The 27,646-nt window shown below is 51.5% G+C and overlaps 1 protein-coding gene across 3 annotated transcripts in view; it reads left to right on the forward strand.

The window, feature by feature from the left end:
- Positions 1-19,051, forward strand: part of Nacc2 (NACC family member 2) — a 77,848-nt gene extending 58,797 nt beyond the window's left edge. For all 3 annotated transcript variants that reach the window (XM_076569229.1, XM_076569227.1, XM_006980991.4), the window contains exons 3-6: positions 10,517-10,681; positions 12,366-12,471; positions 13,020-13,117; positions 14,210-19,051. In XM_076569229.1, the coding sequence (XP_076425344.1) occupies positions 10,517-10,681; positions 12,366-12,471; positions 13,020-13,117; positions 14,210-14,721 (881 nt within the window). In that variant the 3' untranslated portion in view covers positions 14,722-19,051. The remainder of the gene's footprint in view (positions 1-10,516; positions 10,682-12,365; positions 12,472-13,019; positions 13,118-14,209) is intronic.
- The last annotated feature ends 8,595 nt before the right edge of the window (positions 19,052-27,646 follow it).

Below are 27,646 nucleotides of genomic sequence, written 5' to 3' on the forward strand. Positions count from 1 at the left end.
CAGACCTCCGGCCTCAGCCAGCCAGGTGCTGATACTGTGTGAGTCATTACCCAGCTGCTAACACTTTTTCAGAGACCTTTGTGACTGTTTTGCAGGTGCGAGATTGTCCCTCCCTTGCTTTCCTGTAAGGCTCCACTCTGTGTTGGTATCAACGTTTGGTATCTGAACTCATAAAGGAAATCGTTTTTTTTCTTTTTTAAGATTTAATTTATTTATTATATATACAGTGTCTGCATGTATGTCTGCAGACCAAAAGAGGGTGCCAGACCTTGTTACAGATGTTGTGTGCCACCATGTGGTTGCCGGGAATTGAACTCAGAACCTCTGGAAGAGCAGCCAGATGCTCTTAACCACTGAGCCATCTCTCCAGCCCAGGAAATCTTTTTTTCTTTAATGTTTTTTTTTTTTTTGGTTTTTCGAGACAGGGTTTCTCTGTGTAGCTTTGCGCCTTTCCTGGAGCTCACTTGGTAGCCCAGGCTGGCCTCGAACTCACAGAGATCCGCCTGGCTCTGCCTCCCGAGTGCTGGGATTAAAGGCGTGCGCCACCAACGCCCGGCTCTTTAATGTTTTTGATTAAAAATCCAGACGAGCTTGTGGAAAGTCACCTGCATGGTTTGTAAAGATTCATTTTCTTTGCAAAAGGACAGCTCAGTTTCTACCTCTTCTTGTGTCAGTTTTTTTGGTAAATTGCTTTTTCTTTTTCTTTTTTTGTTTCTTCGAGACTGGGGGTCTTTGTGTAGCGCAGTCTGGCCTTGAACTCAGAGATCTGCCTGCTTCTGCCTCTCAAGTGTTGGGTTTAAAGCTGCAGACCACTACCGCCCAGCATAAGTTACATCTTTTAATAGATTTTCCAGCTACATCTATGTTCACTTTTACTGGAATGACGTTCCACATGCTCTCAAGAGCTTAATGTCTGACAGGCCCATTACTGTGTCTGTCCCATAGCCTGTTGACATACTATGCAAAAACCATGGATGGCCATTAGCTTAGATTTTATGCTATTCAGCTCTTCTATATCTCTCTCCTGCACAGAATCTGCTTTTAGCCTAACTTTTTTGTATTAGTGTCCCTTCTAAATATATATATATTTAGAGTATATGTATGTGGGGGTTGTGCATGTGACATGGCTCATGTATAGAGATGAAAAAACGATTTGTATAAGTTGGTTCTCTCCTGGGGATCAAACTTGGGGCATCCAGCTTAGCAATAGGCACCTTTACCCACTGAGCCATCTCATGGGCCCTACATGGGTTTGTTTGTTTATTTGTGTTTAAGATAGGACGGATCTCACTGTATAGCTTTAACTTATCTGAAGTTCACTCTGTAAATCAGGCTGGCCTGAAACTCACAAAGACCCATTTGCCTGTTGAGTTTAAAGGCATACACTTCTATGCCTTGCTTGCTATATTACATAAGTTTTAATATCAGTTTACAAAACCCAAAATTAGGGGCTAGAGAGATGGCTCAATGGCTAAGCACATGTCTGCTTTTCTAGAGGAACTGGGTTCAATTCCCAGAACCCACAGGATGGCTCACCGTCATCAATAATTCCAAGGTACACGCATACACATGGCACACTGTCATAGATGTAGGCAAAATGCCCATACACATAAAACAGTTAAAAGATTGTAAACCCCCAAATAAATAATAAAATAAAACTAGCTCCATACTGTTAGGCCTGTGAGCCATGCTGCTTTGGGATGGAGCCTGGTACTCCCACACTACCCTGAATGCCAGATGGGGCTCCACATGGTGCCAGGTCCTTACCACAACATATTTTGCTGTGCCCTGTTATCTTTATTATAATCCCCATGAATATCTTTTCTGATGTATGACCCCACCTCACCCCCCTTCCAGGGCCCTTGGGTTTATGGCATTGCTTGATTTCCAAGCAAGTTCAGAATTACGCTCATCTTAGTGAACTGGATCCTGTGTGGTCCTGGAGTTCACTCAGACCTCCTCCTCTCTCTGGAGTTTGTGGAGACTCGCTTGCTGCCCTACTTAGTCCCAAATGTGCTGAGAGGAGGTTGCATGGGCTGCCTTATAAGCTGCACCCAGGCTCAAGGCAGAGCTGGGAGTTCTTCCAGGTTGGCCTGGTCTTGGGCAGGCACAGAGGCAGTGTGTGACTCTTGAGTTCCGGCTGTCTTGCTGGCTGTCCTGGGTGCATGTTAATCCCAGGCTTGTTTTCCTGTTGTGAAATAGACCTGTTAAGATGGGCAATGTTTCTTTACATTACCGCCTCCAGGTCTGACGTTTGCTTAGTACCTGGCTCTCTTCTATGTACTCTGTACCTGAACTGTCTTTTCTGCCTCTTGCTTTTCAACCTGCCTTTATCTTGTGACAGGGTCTCACTGTGTTGCACAATGCCATCCTTTCCCCTCCCTCTCCTGGGTCGCTGGAACCCAGAATGCCAGTCAGTACCCCAGCTCCTAGGTTTGAGTCATTGGAGTACATGGCCCACTCATTTCCTGTAACAACCTTCTTGTTAGGGTTTAATTCATACTGACCCTGACCCCTCCTGGGCCTTCCTTTTTTTTTTTTTTTTTTTTTTCCTCCTCCTCTTTTGCATTAATCAAGTTTTCTGCTTTCTGTGAATAAAGCCTGTAAGTTTTTAATGCTGTCCTTCTAAGAGCAGACGATCTCAGCAGCCTTGCATTAGGAGTTTACAGACTTGGGGCAGTTACCACCCACCTTGTATCACAAAGCGATTCTGCCCAGGAGCCTCCCACCCCTGATGCTCTGTTGCTGCCCTGGCGTGTTTTAATTCTGTGAGCTGTTTAAACTCCATTCAGCTTTTTTTTTTAAATTTATTTATTTATTATGTATGCAGTGTTCTGCCTGCAGGTTAGAAGAGGGCACCAGATCTCATCATAGATGGTTGAGAGCCACTATGTGGTTGCTGGGAATTGAACTCAGGACCTCTGGAAGAGCAGCCAGTGCTCTTAACCTCTGAGCCATTTTTCCAGCCCCCAGCTTGTTGTTTTAAAAGTTGCTTTCTTATGTCTCCCTGTGCATTTATCTTTATAGTACTCTCCATTCCCCTGTACTGCCTCTCAGACCTGCCCAGGGCCACCTTCCTCCCAGGGGGCTGTGTTCCAGCCGCTGCTGGCGCCCTGGCACTGGTCTTGAGCACAGCAGCCTTCTGTCCTTCTTCCCGGGAGCATCATTGCCACCAGTGCCAGGCTGCTGCCGAGCTCCAGGCCCTCCGCATGTCTCCTATTCTGTTTTCTTTTTCTTGTAAAGATTAAAAATTGTTTATTTTATGTGTATGAGTGTTTTGCCTGCATGTATGTCTATGTACCGTGTGTATGCAGTGCCCATGGGGGCCAGAAGAGGGTTCCCCTGGAACTGGAGTTACAGAGGGTTGTGGGCTGCTACGTGGGTGTGGAAATTGAACCAGTGTCCTCTGGGTGAGCAGCCAGTGCTCTTGACCACTGAGCCATCTCTCCAGCCCCTGTTCTTTGTCATACTTTTGTTTCTTTCTTCTTTTCCATCCTACATCTGGGTATTTTGTATTGAATTATTTTCTAGTCCACAAATCTTACTGCTCCGTGAAATTCTTCCCAAATCATTCTTCTGGATTCGTGATTTTAGTTACTGCCATCTTTAATTTCTTAGCGATTCTGGTTTTCTTTGAGGTTCCCAGTTCTATTCCTTGCTCCCTTCCATGTTCACAGCAGTTATCTTTTTTTTTTTTTTTTTTTTGAGCTGAGGATTGAACTCAGGGCCTTGTGCTTGCTGGGCAAGCACTCTACCACTGAGCTAAATCCCCAACCCCCCACAGCAGATATCTTAAAGTCTACATCTGCTAATTGTCATATCTAATGTCTCTTTGTAAATTGATTTGTTTCTTTCTTTCTTTTTTTTTAATCATTTGGTCTGTGTCTAATACTTTTGCTTCTGTTTTCTGTTCTTCCTGGTATTGTTTTCTCAATAGCTGGGCGTTACTTAAAAACATTTTAGAAGCCTGAACAGCTATTCCAAGGATGGCCTGGGCACTGGTCCTCCCAGCCTGCGGTGAGAGGCCCTGGGTGGGCCAGCACAGGCTGTGTTCTGAGCCCCAGGCTCAGCCATGGCTGTTCTGGGTTGCAGCTGGAAGCCAGAACTGCCCTGGCAAGGCTCTGAGATCTAGTCTGCCTCCCAGGAAAGAAACCACTAAGCTGTGTCTTGGCTGGTGTTTTTGGAGTCTTGTTCTGCATACTTGCTATTTAGTATTCTACAGAGACACCCAGGGATAGTGTAGAACGGTGCTCAGAATGCTATCCCTGAGTCCTGTGCCTCCACATGTCTCCCTGCCCTATCCTAAGTGCCCCCACCATTCTCTGTCCTTCCTTTCTTTGGGGTCTCAGTCCCTAATCCTGCTGATCCTGGCCACTGAAGACCCCCTCCACTTTTTTTTAAAAACACAGTTCTTGCTGTTCTCCATATAGACGTTCTTCTTACCTTGGTGACTATAGCTGAAGCAAGGTCTCTGGGGTGGATGTCTTGCTTGCTGCTCTGTTCCCTGGGGCACCCATAGGTACCACATTCTAGGTGTTTTTCCAAGCCCAAGGTGTATGTGTGTATATGTGCGTAAGTGTGAGATATTAGCTAAGCCCTGTCCCTGGCTTTGACTCATTGAGTGTCCTGGGGTTACCTCCGCACACACAGAAGTCTTTACTTTGGTCTGTGCCCTTTGTGTGACCATGACCAGTTCTTCTCTCCATGCCACGTGTCAAGGAAGCCACATCCTGTCTTGTGTGAGGGTGGCATTGTGTGTCTCTGGGATGTCATTGGACAAAGTGGAAACATTTGTGGAAGGAGAGAGAGCAAGGAGGAGACTTGGCCGAGTGGCAGTGAGGACATTACCAGGGTAGCCAGAGAGAGGGCGAGGGGGTGGTGGGAGCATCCAGCCGGACTCAGGTGCCAGAGACTCTTGGGGATAAAACACCTCACCCATTAGGGCTGGGAGCTTGGCTTTCAGGAGGAACACTGGCCGGGACCATGGGTATGAAGGCTGTACTAACCATGTTTGGCTGCCCAGCCAAGAAACATGGGGGTGGTGGGCAGGTCACTCATGGGAGCCACAAGGGTCCTGAAAACAGAGCCCAGGAGCCTGGTCGCTGGGTCTCACTTGGGCTCCTTGTGGGTGCTGTTGAGTGTGTACCCTCACTGCCTAAGTCGTCTCCGGTAGCCCTCATTTCACACTCTCACTGACGACGCAAGGCCGCCATGTTCCACTTCACTAGCCAAGGCCTTGTGTCTGGTTCTAGGTCCTGACTTCAGAGAACAGGGTGGTAGTCTCTTGTGGTTTTGGTTTCACTTCTTGACTAAATGTTGAGCAAGCACATTACCAGTGCAGATTCTCATCTGCAAATCCTTCTACATGCCTGCCCGGTTCTGAAAGTGAGGCTCCGTTGTTTTGTTTTGTTCTTAAAGATTTTCCATTTATGCAGATGGATACTTGCGTCTGCATGTACATCTATCTGCACACCAGAAGGGGGCATTGGGATTCATGGGACTACAGTTACAGCCAGTTGTGATCCTACATGTGGGTGCTGGGACTTGAACTCGGGACCTCTAGAAGAGCAGCCGGTGCTCTTAACGCTGAGCCATCTCTCCATCGTTTTGTTGTTGTTTTTAAAAGTTGAGCTGTGATGGCATTTTCTTTTTTCTTCCCATCTGTAGCCACCCTGTTTTGTTACTCCTTCACAGGAGTTTTTGTTTGTTTGTTTTTTGTTTTGTTTTTCATTTTGAAGAACTGACAGTTCTGGTTGTTTTAAGGATGTGTGCTGTGGGGATCATGTCAGAACTCTTATCCAAACACCAGAACAGGTCTTTCCTACTGTTTGCTTCCCAGAGTGTCCTGAGTCACTTCTGCATGAGGGACGAGGGTCCCAATGAGAGTGGCCTTGGCCTTGGTTTGGGGCGACTGGAAAAGGGCCTGAAAGTCAGCCAGCTCTGCTGACCGGCTCACACCAGTGTGAGTCAGCGGAGTGTGCGCTTGCAGTGTGCGCCTGCGCAGATCATCTGTGGCCGCTCTGGGATGAGCTTGTCTGTCTGTCTGTACCATGTGGTCTTGATGACTGCAGCATTACAGGGACTCTTCCGGTGTGAGTTGGCATTTTTCTCTCATCAGGGGCTCATTTTTTTCTACTCACACACAGTTAAGAACTAGGGTTCGCTTTCTGATTCTGTATTTTGAGGGGGTGTTGTGTACATCTAGTCTGTGAAGTAGGTGGGAATCCCCTTCCCCAGGCCTCTGGGCAGCTCTGACCTGAGTGGCCACTCATCCACGGGCAGCTGTTTGTATCTGCTTGGGATTTCTTGAGGGGATTCCCAGCGGTGGAGAACAGGGTAGGAGAGGCTGGGGAGAGAGAGGGGAGCTCCTACTGGGCAGTCTCCTGGGGGCAGATCCTGGGGGCAGTCTCCTGGGGGAGAGAAACAGGCTGTGGGATCCGCCCCTCCCTCTCTCCTGCTCTCCCTTGCCCTCTTTGCAGGCCTCATCCCAGCTCAACATGCTCTACCACTAAGCTACACCCAAAATGCTTATTTTCTTTGTTTTTGTTGTTTTGTTTGTTTTTTGTTTTTAAGACAGGGTCTCATGAGGCTGACCTCAAATTTGCTATGTAGCTGAGGATAACCTTGAACCCTTGATCTTCCTGTCTTTTTTTTTTTTTTTTGATTTTTCGAGACAGGGTTTCTCTGTGTAGCTTTGTGCCTTTCCTGGGACTCACTTGGTAGCCCAGGCTGGCCTCGAACTCACAGAGATCCGCCTGCCTCTGCCTCCCGAGTGCTGGGATTAAAGGCGTGCGCCACCACTGCCCGGCTGATCTTCCTGTCTTTACCAAGTGCTAGGATGATAGATATGAGCCACCATGCCCAGCCTCCTCCTCCTCTTCCTCTTCCTTCCTTCTTTTAGATGTGCTTGTACCTATAGGATAAGGTAATGATCTGCAGTCATCTTCAGTGTGTTTTTCAGTGACATTAAGCATATTCGTATTGTTCAGCCATCGCTAACATCCTGTCCATAGAACTCCCCGAGATCTTCCCAAACTGACACAGATTCCCCACTCAAAATATCCACATTTTGCCCCTTGGTTCCATATGGCTTGACACCTGGGAACCTCCCGCAAGTGAGATCCTACAGGTTTGACCTTCTGTGCTTGGTTCATCCCACTCAGCACTGAGCCCTTCTTAGAGAATTGGGTCCCTGTGCATCTACTGGGGCTCAGACAGAGGCTTGACTGACTTCCTAGGTGATCATGTTGAGAACCCTGGAGTGTAACCCACATATCAGGTGACTCTTGGTATCCAGTTTGTTTCCATGGTGTCACCTAAAGGGGATGGGCTCCTGATCCTGGAGAGAGGAGCAGTGCCCGAGTGTCCAGGGGCCCCCCAGAACAGATCTTTCTGCTATGACCAGGAAGTCACAGAACATCAGTGAGTGGCTGCAGCTCTTCATCGAGGTAGCTAACTACCCTGCACGTGCTCTCTCCTTGGATGCTCAGCCCTAGAAACCAGAGCCTTGTCACCTGGTCTGGGGAATGTGAAAGTGACATTGATATCACCACTGGGACCAGTCCTGGATGATAGGAGAGTCTCCTGGTACCTGAGACCAGGATGCAGGGAACTTCATGTGATCACACAGGGTCTGTCCTCAGCTCACAGTCCTCTCTGGGGGAGTAGGGGAGTGGGGCGCAGTGATGATGGACTCCCAGCACACCTGGAACAAGTACCAGCCCTGACTCAGGGCCCATTGAGGTCTACTGGGAATGAATGTCCAATCTCCTCTGGGAGTGAGTCTCTGGAGCTTCCCTTAACAGCTAGCTGCATCTTAACACTGTAACCTGAGTGGTGACCGAAGCCACCCCACGGGGACCTGGGGAAGGGGCGGAGGCACCCGAAGGAGTTCAGAGTACCTTTGCTGATGAGCTAAGGCTCAGTTTAGGGTATTTTTAGAGATGGCAGCATCCAGCACTTGGCAGGGCAGAAATAGAAGAGGTTTTTTGGGGCTCTGGGCTGACAGTCTCTGGCTCTTGGGGAGCCAGGCTGGGGAGGGGTGTGCATGTGGAGCGCAAACAACTTCTGCTGTTGAGAAAAACATCTCAAGAGAGCGCTGGCTGCGGATGGAGAATTATTTCTGTTGGTGAACACTCTTTATGTAAATGCCACGCACAGCGCACAGCGTTGGCGCTGCTCGTTTGCATGTGTAATCACAGCAGGCGGGGCCGGGGGGGCGGGGGGCGGATAATTATGTTTTAAAATACCATCCGGATTGTTTGATGTGTTCCCTCAGTCTCTGGGTAATTCCGGGCTGTAATGATCGATTCTCCCTGGGTTGGGAAACGCCACCTGGCCAGCCTGCCTGACCACCAGTTGGTACCAGGCAGGGGTCTGCATCTCAGCCGCTTCCATTTTTTCTGTCTCCTGTCCTCGTGGACTGTCTGCCGCCGACTCTGAGACTTCCTCAGACGCAGGTGGGGTTGTGCTATCCTGAGCTGCCCGCAAAAAGTAGTGGGCCTGAAGCAGCCTGGAGACACCCTGCTCTGCGGCTCCAGGCACTGGGGACAGGGCTGAGCTGCGGATAGGCTTCCCATCCTGTCTTCTGGGCTAGAACCCCTCCTGCATTCTCTTGCAGTGATTCCCTCACTGTTCCTTAGGGTGTGGGTGGTCACTTCAGAGCCCAGATGTTGGCCCTTGGGGACGGGTGCCCCTACATCTCCCTCAGGAGCAGGGCCTCAAATGACTTGCAAATCCTTCCTGTGCAGGACCCTCCCTCGCCATTTGCCCTCATGTGCCCCCCCCCGCCCCCCCACCCCCCCTGCACAGTAGCCCCTGCTGAGAAGTGCTGAGAATCCCTACTGTGTGGTCCCCATTGTGAGGAGGGACAGGACGCTAGCCCATCTGGAGCAGCAAGTGCACCTGTGTCTGATCTTGGAGCTGCCTCAGGGCAAGATCTAAGTCTGCGCCACCACCTGCGCTGAGCCTGCCAGGCTCTAAGCCTGTGGGGCCAACAGGCTGGCTCTAGCTGTCTTAGGGCCAAGTCCTACCTGCACCACACAGACCCACATACAAACAGACACGAACACATACAGACACCCAGACAGATAGACAAGTACACATGCATAAACGCACACAGACACACAGACACACACAGAGCAGGGGACAGCTGGCTGGGAACAGGTGGCTTTCTCAGGACCTAACCTGTGTGCTGGGAACACAGAAAGTGATGACACCCGTGGCCTCTGTCCGAGCAGGGTGGCTGTGTGTGTTACTGCCAGTCTCTGAGGCCTGTGGGAGCATGCACCAAGGACTAGCTAAAAGGCCAGCCCAAGTGCAAGGCCTTCTGGGAAAAGGAGCGGGGGTGGGGGTGGGGGGGGGGGTGGGGGGGTGGGGGGGGCAGTGGGGAAACGGAGGGATTGAGACAAGATGGTGCAGGATTGGGGTTAGGACCAGAGGTCCTCCGATGTCATCTAGTGTGCATAGAGTGCTCAGCAAGTAGTCCTTATTAAGAAGCCTTGTGCCAGCCGGGCGGTCCTCCCAGCACTCGGGAGGCAGAGGCAGGCGGATCTCTGTGAGTTCGAGGCCAGCCTGGGCTACAGAGTGAGTTCCAGGAAAGGCGCAAAGCTTCACAGGGAAACCCTGTCTGGGGTGGGGGTGGGGGAGAAGCCTTGGGCCAAGCATCCTCTGTGCCTTGTAAGAGACTGTTCTTCCTGTCTTTTGGATGCTGATGCTGGCTAACTGGTGTCCTGCACTCTGTGGAGCATGCTCATACCCGTGGGCCGCCTCTGTGGACTGGCGTCATGGGTGCAGCCTCAGAGCTGCAGGTACAGAGGAGCTCTTGGGCCCAGCTGCCTGTTCCAGAAGTGGTTTGCCAGAACATTCCAGACAACAGGGATGCCGGACTGCCTGGCTTTGCTGCTGGCAAATATTTAGGAACACTTCCTTGTGCCAGACCAAAACAGTCCAAGGGGCTGTATCCCTGAATGTGCTAAGATACCATCCCCCTACCTGCCAAGTAGGACTAGTCTTATCTGGTTACCTCTTGCTTGAAGCCACTTTGAGGAGAGCCTGGGCCCCCATTCTGTTTCCCTGCCTGTCTTCCGTGAGTTTTCCTGACAGCAGAGCTGGCAGCTTCACACTCCAAAAGGTGAGGCTGCTGAGTTCAAACTCCATCTGCAGCGGTCAGGTCTCTGGCCAGGCTGCTTCCAGCACATGCCCTCCGGCCTGCCCGTCAGCCCTCCTTCCCACATAACCCACAACCCATTGGGTGGACACTTCCGGGAACCACCTCTCAGCCTGTTGCCAGGCCTGGGTAGGCATTCTTTACTGGCTGTCTTCCCATGCTGTCAGGCATCTTTGCAGGACAGGGCTGCATGTACAGTGTGGAGGGCTGCCTACCATGGGTTCAGGTCAGCCCCAGACTGATGTGGAATGTTTCTAACCTGGGCCTTGGGGAATGTGGTAGGCAGGCGCAGAGCAGCCCAGGTTCACCCACAGATTCCTACCTAATTGGGTTAGTTCTTTGCCTTAGTGCAAGAGAAGCCAGAGCCGGTGCCCCTGGAGAGCCGTTCCTGTGTCCTCATCCGTCGAGACCTGGTGGCACTGCCTGCCAGCCTCATCAGCCAGATTGGGTACCGTTGCCACCCAAAGCTCTACTCGGAGGGCGACCCTGGAGAGAAACTGGAGCTTGTAGCAGGTGAGGCGGCCCCACCCATCATCATCACTGTATGCAAATGCCCTATCCATTATTTTTCAGCGCTATGAACAATGCACTCATCACCAATCAGTCAAAAAGAAAGAGAAAAAGAACATCTTAAATTTCCTTTTAGAAGAATGTGTCATTAAGAGGAGTTATTCAATTGAATTAATTTAGCATTTTAATTGAGTCCCCTGAGCTGGCCAGGCTCCTGATTGGCAGGGGCTATATCCATGATGCATTTTAATTTAGGTCACAGATAGAACCAAGTCACATAGTTTACCAGGGTCCCTCCTGCCCCGCTGCCGTCCAGTTGTGGTATCTGAATGATAGCTCACAGTCCAGAGTGGAATCCAGAAGCCCTCAAGGCCAGCTTTTTCAGAAACATCATCCCTTTAGTGCTGGGGTCGTTGCATGCTGTAAGGCAATATTCAACAAGGTCCAAGTGGGTGGCACCCCATGGGCCCCCACACTGTTTGCTATAATTGCCTTTTTGTTTGCTTGTTTGAGACAACAAGTCTCTCTATGAAGACCAGGCTGGCTTCAACCCATAGAGATCCCTGCCTCTGTCTCCTGAGTGATGGGATTAAAGGTGTGCGCCACCATGTCTGGTCTTTGATTGCTCTTTTTGTTTGTCTGGGAATCCCCGCGCAAGGTGGATTGGTTCCTCAGCCCACATCTAAGCCCTGCCTCCCGGAGCCACCCTCTCCTGTTTCTACCTGATACCCCCTCCTGCCAGCATCGGGAGGTCGACTTTCAATGGAGCAGGAGCTTCAGATCCTGTCCGTTCGTCCCCCTCTCCTGGAAACCACTGCCTCAGAGACTTCATTACCTGTTCTCTGGTAGACAGCAGGAGTGCAACTTCCAGGGTGGTATGGGTGGAGCTGCTCCAGCCAAGTCCTGGGGCAGGATAGAATCCCTGGGAGCTAGAGATAGTCTCTCAGACGGCTGTGATGCCCTTTAAGAGGGTAGAATTCTTCCTTAAGCAAGAGCAAGTTTCTGTCCTCGCCTAGGCCCTTCTTTCTGCTAAGACCTAATAGATAAGGCTGATGGGAAGATCTAGGAACTAGGTGTAGTGTGCACACCTGTAGCCAAGTGCTTGGGAGGCTGAGGCAGCGGCATTGAGAATTGTAGGCAAGTTTAGACCATATAGTAAGAGCTTGTCTTGAAATAAAAAGTTTTAACTCATGCTTCATCAGAAACAAGATAAGCAGCCAGACATGGTGGTGCACGCCTTTAATCCCAGCACTGGGGAGGCAGAGCCAGGCGGATCTCTGTGAGTTCGAGGCCAGCCTGGTCTACAGAATGAGTCCCAGAACAGCCAAAGCTGTTACACAGAGAAACCCTGGGGGGGAGGGGGGAGGAGGGGAGGAAAAAGAAGAAGCTGGAGTTTAGAAGACATTGAAGGTATGGAGTTCGTCATGGCATCCTCCAACCCTACTGGGTTTCTGTTGAAGATGGAGTATGAAAGGGGAGGGGCTTGGCCTTAACATCCTTCAGCCCTGGTGTCTTCCAGTAGGTGAGAACTGAGATTGCTTTTGTCCTAGAGGTTCCTCTTCACCTTCCACCCCTCTCCAGGCTCCCTTGGCAGTCTCTTGTGACCCTGGCATCCCCTTAGAGGGCATGAGCCCAGGTTTGGTTTATAAGGCTAAAGACCTCATACATTGCTATTTGCTGGCTTTAGGCTCCGGGGTCTATATCACACGTGGCCAGCTCATGAACTGCCACCTGTGTGCAGGGGTGAAGCACAAGGTCCTGCTGCGGAGGCTCCTGGCTACCTTCTTTGACAGGTAGGTGGGTAGGGGGTGGCAGAAGATTCTAGAGTTTCCTCTAGCTGTAAGCTGTCTGCTTATCAGAGGTTTGAGTGTTTACAGCCCTCCACTTTTTCCTAACACTAATGTGGACATTTGGCCTGGAGATGCCCTGAAAAGGCTCCAGAAAGATGGCACATCCTCTTACGCCAGGGCTCAGTCTAGAGAAAGCCTGGCTCTGTCCCCCTCCCCAAAGGAAGTGAAAGCCACGTGTATACTGCCATGTGCATGAGTCAACAGAGCCCCCTCCCCAAGGAAAAGCAACTCCCTCAGGCGGCTCAGGGTTTCCCATGGACAGTGCCTGGGCTAGTCACTCAGGTTGCCCTCTCAACTAGGAGTGCTATCTCAGAGAAAGACTGGGCCTTCTCCCCGCCTTGGACATGACTCAAAAGATGTGCATCCTTGTTCAGTGGAGACACAGGGTGGGTGTGGTGGTTTGGGCTCTTTCACCTGTGTGTGGGTGGGGAGTCCCGTTCCTTAGGTCACATCTGGACCAACCCTGCCTCCCGTCCTCATCCCTCTTCCAGGAACACACTGGCCAATAGCTGTGGCACTGGCATACGCTCGTCTACCAGTGACCCAAGCCGGAAGCCACTGGACAGCCGAGTCCTGAACGCTGTGAAACGTGAGTGGGTGGTGCAGGCTCACCTGGTCTGGAACTGAGATCCCAACCTGAGGCAGGCTAAGTTGGGCCCCGGGGTTATTCTGGGCCATGGGCTCCTGTCCTGCGCGCTTGCTTTGGCCTGCAGCACTGGGACCAGGAGGGAGAAAAGAGCAGCAAGCAAAACCCGTCTCGAGGTGTTAACGTCCTTGGTAGGTTTCCAAGTGTGATGAATTCAGCTGCGAAACTATTTTAATATGTGAAATAGATCTAATTTTCCTTTTTGAACAAAACCCCTTATTTACATGTTGAGGTTATTTTGAGCCTTTGCCATCTGTTCGGCCGGCTTCTGCCTCCCGCTCCTGCGTGGTGGGGCGGAGCCCAGTCCATCTCTGTGGCAAGCCACCACCCAGCCCTGTACCCTCAGATGCAGAAGAAGCTGTACCACCCAACACACACACACGGACTGGCCCAGAGGGATGCCTGTGGAAGAAACGTCTTATTGTCTTGCTTAGAAATTCCCTTTGTGATACTAATTCTGTTTTATAGAGGAGGGTCTTAGCAGTAGGTAATTACAGTCCTGCGGAGCGGATCGGCAGTAGGACCCAGGGAAGCTGGAAGGTAGTGAAGCTGGGCTCTGAGGGACCTACCTGCTTTTGCTCTGTGGGGACCTGGGCCTGACCTTGGTCTCCAGCTCCTGGCAGGAAACGAAGAGGGTTTTTGTCTTATTTCGTTGATGAGGACACCCACCTCCTCTTGGTCTGCTGTGTCTGAAACCAGGGAGGGTGTTGGCAAGCCAACTCCTCACGTGGGGAGGACCGTCTACCTGTCCCAATTTGCAGATTTAGGTGGGAAGGCCAGAGAAGTTAGACACAGGTCCAGACCTGGTGGGTACCCAAGCTGACTAACCGTACTGTCATAGACACCATCTGAAAGAGTCACATGGGTGTCCTGGGCCGAGGAAAGAGAAATCGACTTCTGGACTGATAGCTCAAATCAAGGGATCTCGGACAGTGCAGCCCTGGGCACCGGCTTCTGGGGACACTTGGGCAGCGGCGGGCCAAGCAGTGGGGGAGAGGCTATTCTCACCCCTCCTCCTTCTACCTCTCACTGCAGTGTACTGTCAGAACTTCGCCCCCAGCTTCAAGGAGAGTGAGATGAACGTGATCGCTGCAGACATGTGCACCAACGCTCGCCGTGTCCGCAAGCGCTGGCTGCCCAAGATCAAGTCCATGCTGCCAGAGGGTGTGGAGATGTACCGTACCGTCATGGGCGCCTCAGCGGCCAGCCTGCCCCTGGACCCCGAGTTCCCACCCGCTGCTTCACAGGTGTTCGAGCAGCGCATCTACGCCGAGCGGCGAAGTGACGCGGCCACCATTGTGGCTCTGAGAACTGATGCTGTGAATGTGGATCTGAGCACCTCGGCCAACCCTGCCTTCGAGGCTAGTGAGGAGGTGGATGGGGCAGGCTCGGTTATCCAGGAGGTGGCTGCCCCTGAGCCGCTGCCTGCTGATGGCCAGAGCCCCCCTCAGGCCTTTGAGCAGGGCAACGCCAGCTCCAGCAGGCCTCAGACGCCAGTGGCCACAGCAGCAAGAAGGCCAGAGGGCACCTATGCAGGGACCTTGTAAGGGGCCAGCAGGGCCGCCTCACAAGGGACCGAGTACTAAAGCTGCTTGCATGCGTTACTAATACAAACAAATGTGATCAAGCCACTTACCTACTGAACCGCTACTGCTGCCTGACAGAAATGTGATTTTTATTCTGCCTGTATTTAAAATGGATGAAGGAAACAAACGCATTCATTATACTGTAAACATTTAGGCCACTGGCCACGCTCTGGGAGGAAGGTCCCGGGGCAACTTTTTGATATTCCTCAGCTCAGTCTCCCATGGTAGTGCTCCCCTCCCCCTTCTTGGGGAGGTAGAAGAGGCCACCAGGTCCCTGGTGTCCGGCCCTGACCCTGACTCATCTACCCTTCCTATTCCTCCTGCTCTGAAAGCGGAAGCTGGGGTAGTGGCCTGTGGGTGGAAGGGCAGACATGACACTCCATTTCTTACCCACGAGGACCCCAGTGGGGCAGTGCTGGGCCTCCGGAGGCCAGATTTCTCTTGTATTCCTTCCTCCCAAGAAGCCACCCGTGTGTGTGTGTGTGTGTGTGTGTGTGTGTGTGTGTGTGTGTGTGTGTGAAGAGAGAGAGAATGAGAGTGTGTGTGTGTGCATATGCATGTGTGTGCACAGAGACCAGTGATGGCCCTCAGCAGTGGCTGTGGCTGGTCACCCAGGGGTGGGGGAAGGACGAGGTGTTCTCCCCCTATACCCATGTCCTCACTCTGCTCCACCCAGACCCCCAGCGGCTGGCCTGCTGACCCCCCCCAGGGTCTCCATGCCCCTGGCCATGGCTGGCCTCACTACCCTCTGCCTCCCCAGCCACTCTGGGATTTTGCTTTTTTGCTGTTTTTGTTTAGTTCAGATCTATTTCGTTTATGGTTTGGAAACTTTCAGACCCAACAGAGCAAAAAAGTCAGTGAGGGACGAATGTCCCTGCCCCTAGCCTACTACAGATTTGGGTGAATACATGCCCATGGGCCCCCTCTTGGCCCCCCACCAGAGGCAGAGGGGGCTCAGGAAAGAACAGCTAGCCATGTACAGTCAGACTCAGCAATGTGGGCTTACCGCTCACTCGGAATACCTGTGTGGTTGGCTGCGAGCAGAGGCCCGGCCTGGCGTGATAGGCAGGTGTAGATCTCACTGGGGACCAGAAAATTAGAAAATCATGACGGGGGTGCCTGACGGAGGGCCCTTGAGGACAGCTGGCTGGCTTTAAGCTGGTGTTTCATCATTTTTAAGTGTGGGACATACATGCTCCTGAGGCCGCTTTCCCGAGGGTCGTCTCTTCTTGGACTCTTGTTCAGGGGCTGCCTGCTCACCTGCGAAGCCTAGCAGCTCCGGAAGTGCCCGAGGACACCCATGATTCCAAACTTGAAAGGTCTAATGTTCCCTATCCCTCTATACATCTTGAATTTGCTGCCCTGTGATTCCACCCCCACCCTCACCCCCATGTACCCACAGGCTAGGTAGTCTCTCCCCATCTGGAGGGCCATGGTAGGAGGGAGAGCCTGAGGTGCAATTTAGACTCCTTCTGTGTTCTCCCCCCCCCCCTTTATTTTGCTGGCACTTCCTTGCCTTGGAGTGGCCTCACAGGTAGCCCTCATACTGTGTGACTTCCCCCTCTTCTGAAAGACCTGTGGTTTGGGAAAGGGAAAGGGGCATCATGGCAGGCACTGTGGGGACTGACCTGAGCCCCTCTCCCTGCTCCTTGGTAACCCAAGGCCTACATTCCTGGGGCAAGAACAGAGGCTAGCTAATATCCAGCTCTGGAACTAGCCACCCAGAGACGGATCTCTCACCTCTCCCGTTCCCATCTTAGGTAGGTTGCAGCCCCAGCCAGCCGGTTAGTGACTTGGACCAAACCCTCCTGGTGCTGGGAGAAGACCATAGAACTGTGGAGGGTATGGCAGGACTGGGGGGCGGGGCACTGCGCCCTTCCCCTCCGGAATATTCCTTCATCTGCTTTCCCAACCCAAATCTGCACTTTAGTTTGACCATCCCTGGGGACCTGTGGGAGACAGACCCACCTGTTTTGGCTGGGGGCAAAAGGGCTCTCTCTCATCCCTCCACTCCAAGATGGGCATGGTCCCCCCACCCCCCGGGCCAGCACAGGGAGGGGCCGCTGGCCACTGGAGGAGACGGTGGCCGCCCAGAATGCCTGACCACTGCTCGGGCTAGCACAATGTCCTCAACCTCTGTCCCTTAATGTGTATAATTGCCATCTGTTTTGTTCTGGGTAAGGAAGGCAAGAGCTGTAGGTAAAACTTCAATAATATTAATTAAATGTGAATGGATTCTGAGCTCTCCCTGCGCCCCAGGTGGGCCAGGCAGAGCGTTTTGCACTAATGTGTCCCGTGGTGGACGTGGTAGGGAGCGTTTGCAGACATGCATGGCCAATGACTGTACCTGCTGGGGGGGGGGGCACTCCCTCTGCATCTGAATGTACTGCTAGGCAGGCGGGTGGCAGGCCTGGGCTCCGAGGGGCCTTCCAGAGTGCCTTAGCATCTTTTGATTATTTTTTTCCGAGGAAAACCAATTTAAAAAAACCGGACTCCCCCTCCTTTGTTTACAAGATGACTAATTCCAGAACCGGGGCTGTCTCGTCCTGCCACACGACCCTGACTTGTCCAGACCCTATAGATGAGATCCTCCCAGTGTTCGTCGGATGTCTGCACCCCTGTTCCTAGCTCGAAGACTAGCAATATGCATATACTATGTAGAGTCTATTGTAGAAACTATTGCTACATCAGCATCTTTGCCATGAGGACAGTTGGGACTGGATTGTGTTGGAGCTGCTGGGGCAGGGCTGGATCCAGCCACCGCTCTTCTGCCCTCCCAGAGCAAACACCCGTCCCTGAGGCAGCCTCCCTGAGGCAGCCGGACGGACGGACGAGTACAGCAGGTCCAGGGCAAGGGACCAGAGACAGGGCTGATACTGTGAGCTTGGAGGGGCTGCCTGCCTGCCTGCCTGCCTGTCTGGCGGTCTCAGTACTTGAATTCTGTCTTGTTTTCTATACCAGTGGCTTCAGCTAGTGTCTGATTTGCTGTCTTACTTTGCCCTTGAATGTGGATGCAGCGGTGTGTGAAAGGCAATCGAGGCGAGACCCTGAGGGTCCTGCGCGGTGTGGGCTGCAGGTCTGGGCCTCCAGGAAAACTAGCTGTGTGGCGTTTGTTTAGAACCAAGAGGAAGGTGGGAGGAAGGGCCTCTGAGGGACTGGCAAGCTGGCAGGGCCTGTCCCCTCCAGGGGACCGTGGGGTGCCTGGTGCTACCTGATTCAACAGCAGGAACCTCCAAAGCCCAGTGCTACCCCTGTCCTGCCCCGCCCGCCCCACCCCATTGTGCCCTGCTTTGGGTTCCCCAAAGGTGGTGATTTGTAGCTGAAGTGGGAAGAGCAGATGGCCCACCAACCAGCTGAAAACTCGAGAGACCCTGTTAGAATCTGCTTGCTATGGATCCCGAATTGGAAGGGTGAGCATGTGACATCTCAGCTTTAACCACTGCTTCGAATGGTGCTGCTGCTATGTGGTTCTGCATGATGTCAGCCAGCCCAGCCTGTGCTGCTGGAAGGAGGGCTCGGGACACAATGTTTCAAGAATGGCAAAGGTGTTTGCTTTTGTTTGTTTTGTTTTTCTAGAAAAGGAAAAGGATGCGCGATCTAAAACATTCTGATCGAGTAGCCTCCGCTTGCGTCCCAACAGTCGCCTCGTTGCAAGCATTTTGCACACGATTGTGATTTTTATGTCAAAAGAAGCCAAAATTTGCAATACTATTTTTAGCAGACAAAAAAAAGAGAAAGTATAAAATGTATAAATATTTTTGACTTGAACGTTCTGGGTGGCTCTGGGTGCAAGGAGAACATTCGTCCCTTGGGTGGGATGTTTGGAGAAAAGGACCCGAGAGGGTTGTTTTGAAGGCACTGTCTAGGGGTTAAAGTAGTGTCATAACTTATGACTGTTAGAAAATAAGTTAATAAAATCAGTTGCTCCCCTACCTCTAAGGAGGGCTTCACAGAACCACTGAGCTAGAGCAGACGCCACCTCTTGGCTTTCTTTTGTTTTGGGTAGGAGGAGGCCTTTATTTTGTCCCTCCAGCACCCTCCTCGCTCTCTTTCTGTGCTGTGACCCCGTAGTGACAAGACTGTTACTTTGTAGCCATGGCTGACAACATTGTATCAATAACTAAAACCACCGCAGTGTGGGCAAGCTGACCAGGGAAACCCGGGAGCTGTGAGCCTGTGCTCAGAGCTGTTCCAGAGGTGGAAGTCCACGACAAACAAGGATGTCATCATTAATTGAAAAGCGCTTTGTAAAATTCACATTTACAGAATAATAAAGTCAGTTCAAACCCAGCTTTCCGAGACTTTTCTTGACCACTGGGATTGGGGCGAGGGCACGGGGGAGAAGTCCGGAAGAGGTTTGGCTGTGGAAGAACATGGGGCTACCTGACCCCTAAAGTCCCTGTTGGAGAGATTACAGGAGTGTGCCACTGAGTCATGGTTTTATTCAATTTATTGTCAACAAAGTGTCTCTTCTTCTCTTAGCCCACCTGTCCTCTTAGGATGTGTGGCTCCCTCTGTCCCCTCCCCTTGGCCAGGCCTGCCCCCAAGTGGGCAGAGGGGCAACTACATGTGGGTGGAGCTTATCCAGGCTGAGCTGGGGTTCTGGGGTTAGGCCTGGCTGCTGTTCTCCCCTGTTCCTCACTGCCTTATCTTCAAGTACTTGCTGGGCTCAGCCTGGGCTCTGAGGGGGTGAGCAGCCATCTGGCTTTAACATGACCTCTGAAGAAGGTCCTGGAAGCACCCTCCGGGGTCTTACCTTGAACCCTGGCTATGTGCATATCCCGCTCTAAAAGATGACCACCCCCAAACCCCAGGCCTGCCTGGCAGACTCCATGCGTTTACAGCCTGTCCTGTGAGGGTTTCCCCAGGGCCACCTCTGGCCACTTGACAGGAGCCCGTCCTAGTCTCTGGCTCCATGTCATGCTTCAGTGCCGCCTGCTCTGTGGAGTTGGGGGTAGATTCTCTAGCTCACCTGTTTTTTGTCTCATCAGGAGCTGATGGGACTGTGCCATGTGTATGTCCCCAGAAGAAGGTGTCCCCGAGCCCTGTCCAACACAGCATGATCACTCTCTTCTTAAAAAGGATGGACAAGCCAGGCAGTGGTGGCGCAAGCCTTTAATCCCAGCACTCGGGAGGCAGAGGCAGGCAGATATCTGTGAGTTCAAGGCCAGCCTGGGCTACCAAGTGAATTCCAGAAAAGGCGCAAAGCTACGCAGAGAAACCCTGTCTCAAAAAAGAAAAGAAAGAAATAAAGAGGAAAAAAAAGGATGGACAGTAGAGTTAGGCATGGTGGCACACGCCTTTAATCCCATACTCAGGAAGCAGAAGCAGGCAGATCTCCATGAATTCAAGGCCAGCCTAGTCTACAGAACAAGTTCCAGGACAGCCAAGGCAACACAGAGAAACCCTGTCTCAAACCCTCCCCCCACCCCCACCAAAAAAAAAAGGATGGACAGTGGTCCAGAGGGTCTGAGGTGGTCATCCAGAGCCATCTTCTGTGAGAGCTACAATACCACACCCTGTCCCTATCAAACCGCCTAAGGGACAAGGTCACAGGTACGAGAGATGAGCACTGAGTCTTCCTTTCACATCCTACTGCCAGGCCCAGCTTGGACCGAAGTCAGTGGGTACAAGGCCACCTTCTAGGAGGGGACTGTCAGAGACACTTTCCCCTCTGGCTCCAAAATCCTCACCTGTTTCCACTACCACCACCTAACCTTCATCCACTTGGGCTGGTGGTTCTTAGCCATTCACCCTGGCTACCAAGGAACTGGAAGGGGCTATTGGCTACATACCCAGAAGGCCCCAAGACCCCCACCCAGAAGCGATGCCAAGGCCTCCTGTAGCTAGGATAAACGAGGGCCAGGTGACCTCATGGGGGTCAGGGAGTATTGGTGGGAGACAGGTTTTGTCTTCTTAGGAACTTAGGAATTGGCCACTCAGCGCGTGCCAAGTACCAGAATCATCCTGGCTTTCTGAGAAAACTGTCAAGTCGCCACCAGGGATACATCCTCCGACCTGCCCTGCCATGACCCTGTGACCTTGAAGCCTCTGACAAAGTCTGGCTAAGCTCAGAAAATCTGTGTCAGCATCTTGCATTTGAGCACAGTCCCTTCCATCCCTTTGTCCTGCGTTGAGGAGGAAGATGCTGCATCAGCAGGCCCCTGCCTCGGTCCAGCTTTTATGATCTAGCAGGAAGTTGCTGCTGGCCCAGGGAGGCCTGCAGAGGGTGGGCATGGGGGCACATGGTAGACTCATTTAAGCCACATACTCCTCCTGCTTTGCTAACAGGAAGACCAGCACCCTCCCTGCTAGTCTAAGAGGGGCCTGAATGTGGTTTTGGGCAGAGCTGGCCCCACCGGCGTGGAAGTGTTCTGTTTCGACGATCCCAGCTCTGCCTGTGGAAGGTCATGGGCCTCTTGTCAAGGGACCCTCACAAAGGAGAGGGAAGCAAAAAGGACTGCAGCAGTTGAGAGGCAGGGCCGCTTTCCCTTTCATCCAGTTAGGACATAGGAGCTTCCGAGCTGGGGCAGAGCCCTGCAGCAGCGGCAGGGGCAGGTCTGCCTTGTCCACTCTGCCCCGAGGAGCTAGCTCTCAACCCTGGATCCCTGGATCACCTGGATCCCTGCAAGCTTTTGTAGGAGGGTTAAGGGGAGGATGTAGATTCAAGGACCTAGAGCTGGCAGCAGGGAGGCATGGAGAGACTGCCTCTGCCCTACAGAAGTACAGAACTGCCATATTGCCCTGGGACCTTTACCACCACTCCTGGGGGTGGGGGCCTCTAGCTAGGAGGGCATCAAAGACACCAGGCACAGGAGGATATGCAGCAGGCCCCTTACCGGGTAGGAGGGACTCACTGACGAGGTGACTTTGGGGTTGGGGAATTCAGTCAGAGCCAGCAGGGTCACTGAGCCAGACCCCCCCCTCCCACCCTTGGACTTGGGCATCCCTGAGCCAAGAAGCTGGTGCCAGTCTTCCCAGATCCTTAAATGATAGATGGACAGGAGGAAGACAGAATTCCAGCTTAGCACCCTGCCTCCTCAGGCACCAGGGCAGCCGTCTAGCTGGGGTAGGGGCAGAGCAGGGTGAAGAGCAGGGAGTCAGGGTTTCTATGTGGGTGACTCCAGAGAGTATGTGGATCTATCCTGGGGTGCCTCAGGCACAGAAATTATCTCAGGAGGACCAGTCAGTGGGTAGAGGTGCTGGTGCCAAGCCTGATGCCCTAAGTTCTATTCCTGGACCCCACACAGTAGAAGTAGAGAGCTGACTCCTGCAGGTTATCCTCTGACTCTCTCCCCATACACTACACCATTCTCTCTTTCTCTCCCAAGAAATGTAATTTAAAAATGTATCACCCTAAGAGTAGAAGTCACCCCAGAAGCCAGCCATGGCCCTCTGGTCTTTTCTATTAGCGTATATGAATTACATATGAGAATGAGTTTCATGACATTTTTCCTACATGTACATAATGTATTCTGATTCACCCCATCACCCTCTCTTCTCTGTGCCTTTTGTGTGTATGTGACCCACTGAGTCTCACTGGAGCTGCTTACAAAGACATAGGTGAGGAGGCAGGGGAGAGGACTCAGCAGTTAAGAGCACTGGCTGCTTTTCCAGAGGACCTGCGTTTGGTTCCCAGCTCCCAATTGTCAGCTCACATCCGTTTAGTTTCCAGAGGATCCAATGCCCTCTTCTGGCCTCTGCATGCACTGCACACATGTGGTACACGAACATACAGACAGACAAAGCATCCATACATGCAAAATAAAAATAAAAGTTAAAAAATAAAACAAAACAATGGAGACATGGGTGAAGGGCTATTTACAGGAGCATAGGTAACTTAGGAGTGGCCACACCACTGAAGATAATCCACCCCCCCTGCCCCCCGCTCCTGCACCTCGCATCCATTAAAGAAAAAAAGTGCCCAAAAGCCCAGTTCAGAATTCTTGGGGCACAAACCCAGCTTATGGAGGACATGTCATCACCCCTCACCTACATGGTATTTAAGCTCCCTGCTTTAGTTTGGGCGTGTGACTTCTGCCTCAATCCCTGGGACTGGAGAACTCACCCGGGAGTCGCTTTGCTCAAAATAAACCCATTATTTTATCTTTTCAATTTGGCTTGATCTGGCTTATTGTGTTGGCAGAGAAACCTACTATAGAAATACAAAAAAGCCTATTATTCTCTATGACAGAATGTTGACAGGCCTCATATTCATGTGCATAGGTATACAGCACACGCACGCTCACACATACATACGCAAGGGTGTGTGTGGGGGAATACCCTTCAGGGATTTAATGCAGGTAATCATAGGTACTATGAGTTAGCAGAGTACAACAACCATGACATACACAGAAGACAGCACTTCACAACATTCCATTTGTTACTCAGCTTTTAGGTTCTGCTTTGGTGATGTTCCCAGAGCCTTGCAGGGTACGGGGCTGGGGGATGATATAGATGTCCTGTTTAGGGCATCCAACTGTTTTGGGTTTTTTTCCTCAGCACTTTGGCCATCTGGTCTCCTCTTGATGGGGCAGGATCTGTCCCTCTTGACAGAAGCCCTGGGTAGGCCCTGGCATACACACAGGCCATTCCTGCTTCTGGCTATGCTCTCTGAGGAGGAGGCAGCCATGGCCTCACCCTTGCCTTGTTGGCCTCTTACTCTGGGATGCAGATAGGGGACAGATCTCTCCCAAGGAAGCATCTGTGATCCCCAGCTGGGAAGGGCAGTCACAGGGACCTTGGCTGAGAGCTTACCTTTGGCCATCTGGGTGGTTAACAATCTGCAGCTCTTTGAAGGTGGGGTTCCTAGTCCCTGATTGTCAATCAGTTCTTAACAGGCCAGGGCTTCCCCTGTGACTTTCACAAAGGAACTCCAGGACCTGGGCTTCTGATATGGGGACTAGGAGGTGTTGGGGGATCCAGACTTTCCATATAAGCCTTTCTATGTAGTTTGCTTGGGCACTGGGGCTCCCAATCTGGGGTTGGTGTCTTTCTCTGGCACCTGTCTCTCTGGGGCCACCCATGCATTGCCTTGCAGGCCAGCCCAGCATGGACAGGCCATACACACTCCAACACAAGGGAATTTCTCTCATCTTTCACCAAGGAGAGAAAGAAAAAGTTACGTGCTCCGTTCCTGGGGGATGGAGGGACATGGAGGTGTACAGCGTCAGTACGTCACTAGTTGAACCTTGAACACCTATCAGAGGAGTAAGGTGTTCAGAAGAGCCTTTCTTGGAATTGGCAGATCTGGGTCAGGTAGCCTGGCTCGTGATAACCTCGAAATGCCTCCACGTAGGAGGAGGCTGGGTGTTGGCAATGAGAGTTCTTGCTGAGCCTCAGACAAACCGAGGCAGAAGGAACTTTGGTGGATCAGAGTTCCCAGGGAGCAGCAAGGGTGTGGACCTGAAGAGCTGTTTTTCGTGAACTCTCAGGGCATCATTCCAACAGCAAAGAAGGGCCCAGTGTGCACCATGTTGAGAGCTAACCTGTGAGTCAGTCCATACAATAGAACACCACTTAGTCAGGAAGTCTACCACCTGCACCACAGGGATGGACCCTGAAAATGCTGGGAAGTGAGTCAGTCGTGGGAGGACATGCCCTATGGGACTTCACTGAAATGACGTCCCCAGAGTCCTCTGATCCATAGAGACAGATGGTAAGAGGTTGGTGTCAGGGTCTGAGTTGGCTGAGAAGTCAGTGTTAGTGGGGACTTAGGGTCTGTTTGGGAAGATGAGAGTTCTCTAAATGGATGGTGGCAGCGGCTGCACAGATGTGTGGCTGCATGATACACCGGACTTAAAAGTGGTGAAAATGGGGGCTGTGGAGCTGGCTCAATAAGGCACTTGCAGTGTGAGCATGAGGGCCAGGATCTGGGTTTCCAGAAGCCATACCAAGCTGGACACGGTAGCACACATCTTTCTCCCACTGCTTCCACGGCAAGATGGGAGGTTAAAGACAGAATTCTCAGAAGCTTATAGGTCGCTAGCCTGGTGTACTGAGCAACAAGCAGGAGACCCTGTCTCAAATAAGGTGGAAGACAAGGCCTGACACCCGAGATTGCCCTCTGTCTTACACATGTACACTTGCACATGCATGCATACACGCATGTATGCACACACTATGGCACATACCTCTCCACATTCATATGCTATTCTATTCTACTTAAACATGCATTGCGGGCCAGGCAGTGGTGGTGCACATCTTTAATTCCAGCACCTCAGGAGGCAGAAGCCGGTGGATCTCTCTGAGTTCAAGACCAGCCTGGTCTACAGAGCAAGTTCCAGGACAGCCAGGGCTACATAGAGAGACCTGGTCTCAAAAAAACAAACAAATATGCATTGCTTAAAGATGGAATGAATTCTGAGAAATGTATCATTGGAAACAAAATGTGTCATGGTGGGAACACAAGCCAAGAGTCTCTGGCATTGTGATCTCACCAGTCAGAGCCTCAGATGTAGCCAATCATTTATAAGATGTTCTCGATTCATGGCTGCACACATGTATTTCAAGAGTGGAAGAGATAGAAAGGAACCCCCTCATTGCAGCCAGGAAGACTAGGTGGTCAGTGCATACTGAGCACATAGTTGTTGATCACCTCAGCACCCCAGGTGGTGGGGTCACCCCAGTTTCTAGCCCTTCAGCTTACTCTCAAGGTGAACAATGCTCCTAGGCTGCAGAGGGAGACACTTTCCTAGGTGTCAGCTGAGGTCACTTAGTGTCTTCACAAACAGGAGAAAGTTACATATCCCAGTGGCCTGGGGACAGCCCCAAAGACACCGCAGAACAGCAGAGGAGCTAGCCCTGCACTAGAGTGGGCAGTGTCTGTCCAGATGGCCAAGACATTCTGCTTCAAACACCAGTCAGAAAGACAGACAGGGAAAGACACAGAGTAGCTGTGGATACTCCAGGTCCTTCCCTTTCTAGAACCCTGCATGTCTTAGAAGCAAGTGGGGAGAGCTAACTCTTGTTCCACTCCAGAGCAGTGAGCCCCACATGCTGGAGACCCTGCTTGGTCATTTTCCTCCACCTGCCCTGCTTGGCCGATGTCCTTAGAACCCTATCCCTTTCCCTGTGGGGCCTTTCTTCTGCCTCTCTTTCTGCTAAGCTTTGCTTACCAAGCAGTCCCGCCCCTTCTTGGTGGGAAATGAGTGCAGTAGAGGCACACTAACTCTTCATGAGCTTATGTGCCTCTGTGCCTCAGTTTCCCCAGGTTTGTGGGCAAGGTCACTTTCTCTGCCTGTGCTTGTTAAAGTATCGTTTTGGCTCTGTAGGTCTATGTGGGCCAGGAGGGGACTGAGCACTCAGGGGATGACCTAGAGACAGCAAAGTCTGGTCAGGGCCATGCTGTGTGCGTACCACATATTATTCTCCTGGCATAGAGAGAGTAGCCCCTGCTTTCTGGTGGGTTTGGCTTTGACCTGCGTGTGGAGAGTAGGTGGGCTGAGGGTATAGATGATACCATGTGTGGAGGCAGACCCCCAGGATCATAGCCACTCTTGCCTTTGTGAATCCACACTGCCGGTCTTCATAATCCATCACTGTGGACCATCATGTGCTCACTGAACCCAGGAGTGGAGCAGAAGTGAACAAACAGTCCACGTCTGCTTAGCTCTTTCGCTGGACTCAGAAGAGCCCTGGGAGGAATGATCTCACTGTCCCTGGAGTCCTCTGTGGTCACCTGCTCTGTCCTCTCACCAGCACGAGGGGTTCAGGTCCTTCCACTTGATCTATATTGACAGGGAAAGAGTCCTCAGCCACTGGCTCGGGAGACAGTTCAGCAGGTAAAGTCACTCACTTTCCACTAAGGTTGATGGCCGACCTGAGTGGGATACTCCAGATTCATATAGTAGGAGAGAACTGACTCCCACAAGTTGTTCTCTGACTTCCACATGTGAGCCACGGCACACACACACACACACACACACACACACCACACCACACCAAATCACCAGGTTCCACTTCAGCACTCTCCCCACCCCCACAAATCACTCTGATTTACATGTTTTGATTTGTTTTTTCCTTTCTTTTTCTATAGTATTGGGGATGGGACCCAGGGCCTCATACATGCTGGACAAGGTCTCTATTAAGTTACACTTCTAGCCCCCATTTGTTTTCTAAAAGCTCTCCATTTACTGGCCACCCGGCAGGTCCACGGGCTACTTACCACTCTACATTTGTTAAGCACCCTGGTTTTAACCTCTGGTTTCTAATTGGGCATTCATCTCTGTAGCAGGAATCTTAAAAGTTCTTATTAATAAAATCAAACCCAAGGCGAGTTATTGGGGTCCATGCTGGTAGATCAGAGAGACAGAATAAGCCACAGCTATCTCACCTTGCCAGTTCCTCAGCTGGTCCTGTTTCCTCAGACTGGAAGCTTCTGTGTCCTCATCCCAATTGCTCTCAGCTGAACTATGTTGCTCCAAAGCCTGAATGCTTATCCAGCCAAATGCTTAACCAGCCAAAAGCCTCTAGTTTCTGGTCCTCACACCTTATATATCTTTCTACTTTCTACCACCACACCCTGGGATTAAAGGCTGGCTTTCTGGGATTAAAGGTGTGTGTCACCATGCTTGGCTATTTCCAATGTGGCCTTGAACTCACAGAGATCCAGAGGGATTTCTATCTCTGGAATGCTAGGATTAAAGGTGTGTGCTATCACCGCCTACCTAGTGGCTTTTCTGTTCTCTGACCCCAGATAAGTTTATTAAGGTACACAATATTTTGGGGAAAACAATACCACCACATCTCCTCTCTTTTTGTCTAAAATTAAAGAAAGCTTATAACTAATACAAGAAAAACTATCTTCAATAAGTATATGCAATATACAGTCAAGATTACATTAACAATGTCTAGTCCATTAACATTTGACAGATCCAGACAAAAA

Source organism: Peromyscus maniculatus, chromosome 4, assembly GCF_049852395.1.
Source record: "Peromyscus maniculatus bairdii isolate BWxNUB_F1_BW_parent chromosome 4, HU_Pman_BW_mat_3.1, whole genome shotgun sequence".
NCBI classification, from domain to species: Eukaryota; Metazoa; Chordata; class Mammalia; order Rodentia; family Cricetidae; genus Peromyscus; species Peromyscus maniculatus.